This window comes from Pseudopodoces humilis, chromosome 27 (genome assembly GCF_049639895.1).
Source record: "Pseudopodoces humilis isolate 2021_Gansu_Grassland_sample_001 chromosome 27, ASM4963989v1, whole genome shotgun sequence".
Classification (NCBI taxonomy): domain Eukaryota; kingdom Metazoa; phylum Chordata; class Aves; order Passeriformes; family Paridae; genus Pseudopodoces; species Pseudopodoces humilis.
In genome coordinates, this window is record NC_142226.1 from 4,711,252 (window position 1) to 4,717,621 (window position 6,370).

Here is a 6,370-nt window from a genome sequence, read left to right on the forward strand (position 1 = left end):
AGTGTTCCCAGTGTTCCCAGTGTTCCCCAAGACCTCCCAGCGCCCCCAGAGCCTCCCCAGCCCTCTCTGTCCCCAGCCCCCTCTCCGGGGGTACCAGGGGCTGCTCCCCGAGCTCTCCTCCGTGGGGCGGTGTCCCGGGGGGTGTCCCGGGGCGGGTGGGGTGTCCCGGGGGGCGCTGCCGGTGCCGGTGCCGGTGCCCCCGGTGCCCCCGGTGCCCCCCCGCCGCCCGGCGCTGCGGCGGTCGCTCCCGGCGGGCGCTCCCGGTCTGCGGTGGCGGTGGCGGAGGCGACAGCGGCCGTCTCCGGGCAGGTAGGAGGTGGCGGGGACAAGGGACCCGGGGGGGACACGCACGGACACGAGCGGGGGGCACTGAGGAACCGGAGAGCCCGCGGCACCGGCGCGGACCCAGCCCCGGGCACGTCCGTCCCCTGCAGAGCCACCCCCGCCCCACCGCGTCTTTCGGGGGTGCTCGGAGTCCCTCTCGGTCCCCAGCGCTTCTTTCGGGGGCTCCCGGTAGTGCCTCTCCACGGGAGAGACCTTCCCTTGGCGTGTCCCCGACAATCCCAGGGTGTCCGGTTCGGGGGGAGCCCCCTGCAGCCCCCCCACCCCGGAGAGGACTCCCTGGGGGTGCCCACCCGCCCTTCTGGAGGTGTCCGCTTTGGGGGGGTCCTTGCGGAGCCCTCTCGGTGTGCTGAGCCCCCACGGGTTCCCTTCTCGGGGCGGGAGCTGCCCCGGGCAGTGGGGAGGGGTCACAGACCCCAGGCTTTGGGGGTGGGGGTCGTGCCAGCCCCGGAGGGACCAAACTGGGGACCCCTGAGTGGGGCGGGGACACGCAGATCCTTCCTCGGGCTGCTGGAGCGGGGCTGGAGCCGTGGGGGGGAGATGGAGAGACTTTGTGGGGTCCCATCCCCCTGAGTGTCCTCTGTGGACTCCCCTGGGTGTCCAGCCCTACCTGGCTGCTCCTCTTGGGCACTCCTGTCTGCCCTGAGATCCAAAGGAATCTTTGGGGAGTTTGGGGGTGCTGCGGCCTCTCCCTACTCTGGATAAGGCAGCTCCAGGCACTGAAAGCCCCCAGTGCACCCCTGAATCCCCCCGAGCCCATCTCTCCCACGGAGGGGTCACGACACAGCCTGGGGGACGCCCCAGGACAGTGGCAGCGGGTCGAGGTCACCACGGAGCCCCCAGGAGGGTCGTGCCCGGTGCAGGACACCCTCCCTCCCCTGGGAGCTCCTCGGGGCTGGTCCTGCCGGGCTGGGCTGGGCCGGGGGCACCCTGGGGCAGGGACAGAGCCCCGAGCAGGGACCTGCCACCCCCAGCCCTTCCTGGGGCTCCAGGGCCCGCCGGAGGCATCAAATATTAACGGAGACAGCGGAGGAGCTGAAAATAACCCTCCTCCGAGGGATCTGACCCAGATCCGGCCAGCCCCAAAGCTGGGCTGGACCCAGAACCGCAGGCACCGCTCTGCCGGGGCCGAATCCAGCCCCCTCCCCTCCTCCGGGCCACTCTGCCCTGCTGATCCCACCTATATAGCACCTATATATTATGCAAATGAGCTATAAGGGCTTATTACGCAAACGGGAGGGGGCTGGCGCTGCCTGGCTCTGGGTGGTCCCCGGGGCTGGCCCCAACGGCTCAGAGCGGCCAGCGGGGATGGAGGGAGCAGCATCCGCCTCCGGCCGGGTGTCCGGGGGCTGCCAGGGAGCTCTGCCCCGTCCCTCTCCCCTCCTGTAGCGCAGAGGGACCCCCGAGACCCCCCAGACCCCTGCAGCGTTCATCCCGGCGGAATGGGGAAGCAGAACAGCAAACTCCGCCCGGAGATGCTCCAGGACCTGCGGGAAAACACGGAGTTCTCCGACCTGGAGCTGCAGGGCTGGTACAAGGGTTTCCTGAAGGACTGTCCCTCGGGCATGCTCGACGTGGAGGAGTTCAAGAAGATCTACGCCAACTTCTTCCCCTACGGAGACGCCTCCAAGTTCGCCGAGCACGTTTTCCGCACCTTTGACACCAACGGCGACGGCACCATCGACTTCAGGGAGTTCATCATCGCCCTGAGCGTCACCTCCCGCGGGAAGCTGGAGCAGAAGCTCATGTGGGCCTTCAGCATGTACGACCTGGATGGAAACGGCTACATCAGCCGGGAGGAGATGCTGGAGATCGTGCAGGTACCGGGCTGCCCCGCCCCGCAGCCTCCCGGTGTGGCTGTCGCCTCCTGGGGCGAGGGTGGCTCAGGGATTTCACCCTGTGGGACCCTCGGGACAGAGTTTTGCTGTACCAGGGATGGATGAAGCCGTTGGTGTCTGCAGCTCAGGGATCATTTTATCCTGGAGCATCCCGAGTTCTTCCTTGCCTGGGGATGTCCCTTTGTGAGCCCATGCCGGGACTCTTCCCATGCTTCCAGGGCTGGCAGGTGTCTCCCAGCACACCTGGTGGTGCTGGCAAATGTGCAGGAGATGCTCTCCCTGCCCAAATCCCAACCTGGAGATTCTCACTGCTGTGGAATCCCAGTGGCCAAATTCTCCCTGCAGGAGCAGCTCCAGCCCCGGCAGTGCTGGGAGCCCCCCACAGCCTGATCCCATGGAAACACCAACCCCATTCCCAGGAAAGCAAAGCCCAAAGATCTGTCCCTGTCCCAGGTGGGCAATGCCAGGAGCCACCCTCACCCCCTCTCCTTCTCCCAGGCCATCTACAAAATGGTCTCGTCCGTGATGAACATGCCTGAAGATGAATCCACCCCGGAGAAAAGGACGGACAAAATCTTCCGACAGATGGATACTAATAACGACGGTAAATGAGAGGAGCTGGAGGGGATTAGGGAAAGGTCTCATGGCTAAATCCGGGGGTCTTAGAAGGAGCCGCACGCACGCTGATTAAATGGCTCATGTGTGCTGCTGTGGCCCCGCTGGCCAGAGGGGCTCAGGGTGCTGGGCACCCCAGGGTGCTCCTCCCGGCTGGGCGGGGGTGTCCATGGGCTGCTCTGGGTGGTCTCTGGTCCTGGGAGGAGGCTGAGCCGTGTCCCCTTCCCCGCAGGGAAGCTCTCGCTGGAGGAGTTCATCCGAGGGGCCAAGAGCGACCCGTCCATCGTGCGCCTGCTGCAGTGTGACCCCAGCGGGGCCATGCAGTTCTGAGCCCCCCAGGACCCCCCCAGCCCCCCCTCCCGCCACCCCCGACCCTGCAGATGGTCACTGTCCCTTACCCGGCCCCTGCGGTCCCTGCTGTGCCCCCACAGCGCCTCGTGGGATGAGAGCTGGACCCAGCTGAAATTGGGGTGAGGGGAACCCAGGGGGGAGTCCCCATCCCTGGGGGGCTCCTGCACTGGTGGGAGGATGGGTGCCCTGAGGCTCCCCCAGCAGCAGGGCTCAGGGCAGGGGGACAGCCCAGCCCCGCGGGACAGGATGGTGGCCACTGCTGCATCTCTGGCAGGCGTGGGGACACGGCCCAGGGGACAAAGCCCCGGTGGCTGCGGGGTCCCACGGCTGGGTCAGCCCCTTCCCCATAGCCAGTGCAGGGGGTGGGGCCGGGGGGCCCGTGCTTCTGGTCTTTAACACCTGCAGAATAAAGTTTGTGTCAGTGCAGTCCGTGCTGGGAAAGGGGACACGGGAGCCCTGGGGAAGGTTCCTCCCTGCTGGGTCTGGATCCAGCCCAGTTTCATCCCTCGCTGCAGCCCCAGGCAACCCAAGGCCGTGGGATGGGCTCGTGTTCCAGGGGATGTGTCCACACATCCTGGGAGGCAGCAGAGTCCTGTCGTGGGGCTGGAATGGGGCAGGAATGGCCAGGACACATCCACAGGGTCATTTATCCCTCAGGCCCCGCTCAGAGCCGGGCAATTTCCACACTGTCCAGTCTCAGCAGGCCCAGGCACTGCCCGGGGCCAGGGCTCTCCGCAGGGGCTGCCTGCAAAGAGACCTGGAAGCCAGAGAGGATGGTGAGAATGGGATCAGAGGGGTGGAAGCCTTGGATCCACAAGTCACCCCTGAGCCCAGACAGGTCTGTCCCAGCCCTGCAGGGGAGGGGCTGGAGCTGAGCCCAGGAACCAGAAATCACCTTCATCCGGAGCGTCCCGCGGCAGCAGCGGCCGAGGCGGAGGAGCTCCAGGGTGAGCAGGAGGCAGCGGATGCTGAAGAAGATCTCCATGGCCTCCAGCAGGAGGGAGATGGCCCAGAGGGACAGCGTGGAGCTCTGGGAGACAGCGGGAGCATCAGCTCCCTGCTCACCCTCCCCATCCCCAGCACATCCCCAGCCCACGAGGGACTCACGTAGACACGGGTGGGATCGAAGGGGCACTCGCGGGAGACCGGGGCGAGGGCGATGCTGCCGATGGAGCAGGGGGCCAGCAACACCCGGCCCTGGTTGCCCAGGGTCAGCCCGATGGCCACGAGCAGCCCCAGCAGGCAGCACAGGCAGCACAGGCTGCTGCAGGCGCTCAGGGCCAGCAGCGCCCATTTCTGCGGGAGGGAGAGAAGAGGCAGCTCGGGGATGTTCCCTCCCCAGGGCGGACCCCAGAGAGGGGCTGTGGGGACTGTTCAGGCTTCCTGGGAGGGCCCCTGGGTGCTGGGAGAGGGGCTGGGGATGCTTACGAGGGCAGCAGAGCCGAGGTAACGGGCCAGCAGCAGGGCAGAGACTCCACAGGAGATGGTCTGCGAGGAAGCACAGGGGGTCAGCGAGGAGCAGCTGCCCCAGGGCCAGCGGTGTCCTTTCCCTGCTGGCACTGTCCCTGGAAGCTCATCCGGGGGGCAACGCTTCACCTCCAACAGCCTCACCCAGTAAGGAGCCCCTGAGTGTTGAATTCCCTGGGTTTGTGCTAGAAAGGCTTGTTTGGAGTGGGGGAGACAGAGCAGTGTCTGTGCTGCATCCCATCTCCTTCCCACCCTGCATCCCTCCCTCACCCCAGCCCCTCCCCACGTCCCCCCGTGTCCCAGGGGTACCAGCAGCGCAGTGACCGCAGAGGCGCTGTTGGTGACACCGTAGTGCAGGGAGGTGACATCGCGGGCCGTGACCACGAAGCGCAGGACGGTGCCGTGGACGAGGGCCCCGGTGATGAAGCTGAGGTGGCCGATGATGAGGAGGATGAGCCCTGTTTTCATCAGCACCGTTCGGTGGCTGCTGGGATCGAGGTGGCCTGAGAGGAGGGGAGAGGAGGGTGTGGGGTGGCCAGCACCGAGCTGTCCCCACCTGGCACAGGAATGGGGCATTTGGGGACAGCCCCAGGGGATGAGGCAGGAGGTGATGTGGAAGGCACCGCTAGCCCAGGTATGCAAACCACTGGTCCAGCCAGCTCTCCTGAGACTGGAGCAAAGGTGTGGGGCCAGTGGCCATGGGGACAGAGTCCCTGTGGGGCTGGGAAGGGCTGGGGCTCCTCGGACTGACAGGGAAGCTCTGGGAGAGCAGAGCTGTCCCCCAGATGGCAGCTCCAGGGCTGGGTTCTGGTGACTGTGGGGCTGTTCCCCCTTTGGGCCCACCCTCACACACCCATCACCACCCAGTGACCCCATCCGAGCCCCTCAGCTCCTCTCCCTCCCTCCCTGCCTCAGTTTCCCCTGCAGGAGGGCAGAGATGGAGCCCTCTTGATGTGATCCCCACACCAGAGCCGGACTCACCCACTTGGCACATCTTCACCGGGCCAGGCTCAGGCCATCAGAGCCCCTCGATGCCCCAGGGCCTGCCCTGCCCTCAGCCCCGGGCAGTCGGATCCATCGGGGTCTGGGACGGGGCAGGACCGGGACACCCGGAGCCACCCGGAGCCACCCGCCTGCTGCTCCGATTCCTGTCAGACCAGCTCCCCGGGACAAAGGGATAACTCCACCTTCTCCTCCGTGTCCCACCCCTGCCCTCCCCTTGCTGCCAAGCCAGCAGCCGTGCTGTGACATGCCGTGCCGTGGCAATTCACCACTCCATGCCCAGCCACCATTCCACACTTCCTCACCCCCCTTCCCCACCCACCCCCACCTCCCCAGCACGCCCCAAAACCTCAGCAGCAGGCTGGGATCCATCCAGGGGGGTCCCAGGGCAGCTCCTGGGGCTGGGACACTGCCCAGCACTGCCAGGGACAGGGCAAAGCAGAGGGCTCAGGGCGGGTGGTGACTTGGCCCAGTGGTGACTCAGAGGAGCTGGTTTGGTGGCCATCACCCTCAGGAAGCTTCCAGGGAAATTCCAGACACTGGGATGGGGACAGGGGCTTGCAGGGGTGGCTTTGGGAGAAGCCCCCAGCTCAGCTCACACCGAGGGGCTGGGGGGTCCAGCAGGGACAAGCCTGGTTCCTGGGACTGCTCTGGGGAAAGGTCCCCAGTGTCCCACCCGAGCCACTGCTCTCAGCATCCTCAGCTCCCACACACCCTCAAGTGCTGGAAATTTGCCTTTTTTTCCACACTGTTCC

At 66.4% G+C, this 6,370-nt stretch overlaps 2 protein-coding genes across 3 annotated transcripts; one reads left to right on the forward strand and one right to left on the reverse strand.

The window, feature by feature from the left end:
* The first annotated feature begins 233 nt into the window (after positions 1–233).
* HPCA (hippocalcin) lies at positions 234–3,244 on the forward strand. Of its 2 annotated transcripts, none has more exons than XM_005529747.2 (4): positions 234–309; positions 1,732–2,162; positions 2,679–2,784; positions 3,028–3,244. In XM_005529747.2, the coding sequence occupies exons 2-4, from the start codon at positions 1,785–1,787 to the stop codon at positions 3,123–3,125; spliced, it is 582 nt and encodes a 193-aa protein (XP_005529804.1). In that variant the 5' UTR covers positions 234–309; positions 1,732–1,784; the 3' UTR covers positions 3,126–3,244. The 2 variants fall into 2 exon arrangements, with proteins under 2 accessions (XP_005529804.1, XP_087923508.1); XM_088067382.1 differs by having other exon boundaries at positions 277–309; positions 1,737–2,162.
* Positions 3,245–3,423: 179 nt separating this feature from the next.
* Positions 3,424–5,729, reverse strand: TMEM54 (transmembrane protein 54). Its single transcript, XM_005529818.2, has 6 exons — positions 5,595–5,729; positions 4,923–5,116; positions 4,575–4,634; positions 4,254–4,442; positions 4,042–4,176; positions 3,424–3,903 (listed from the first exon to the last, which is right to left on the reverse strand). Exons 1-6 carry the CDS (start codon positions 5,605–5,607, stop codon positions 3,811–3,813), a joined length of 684 nt encoding a protein of 227 aa, XP_005529875.2. The 5' UTR covers positions 5,608–5,729; the 3' UTR covers positions 3,424–3,810.
* Positions 5,730–6,370: the final 641 nt, after the last annotated feature.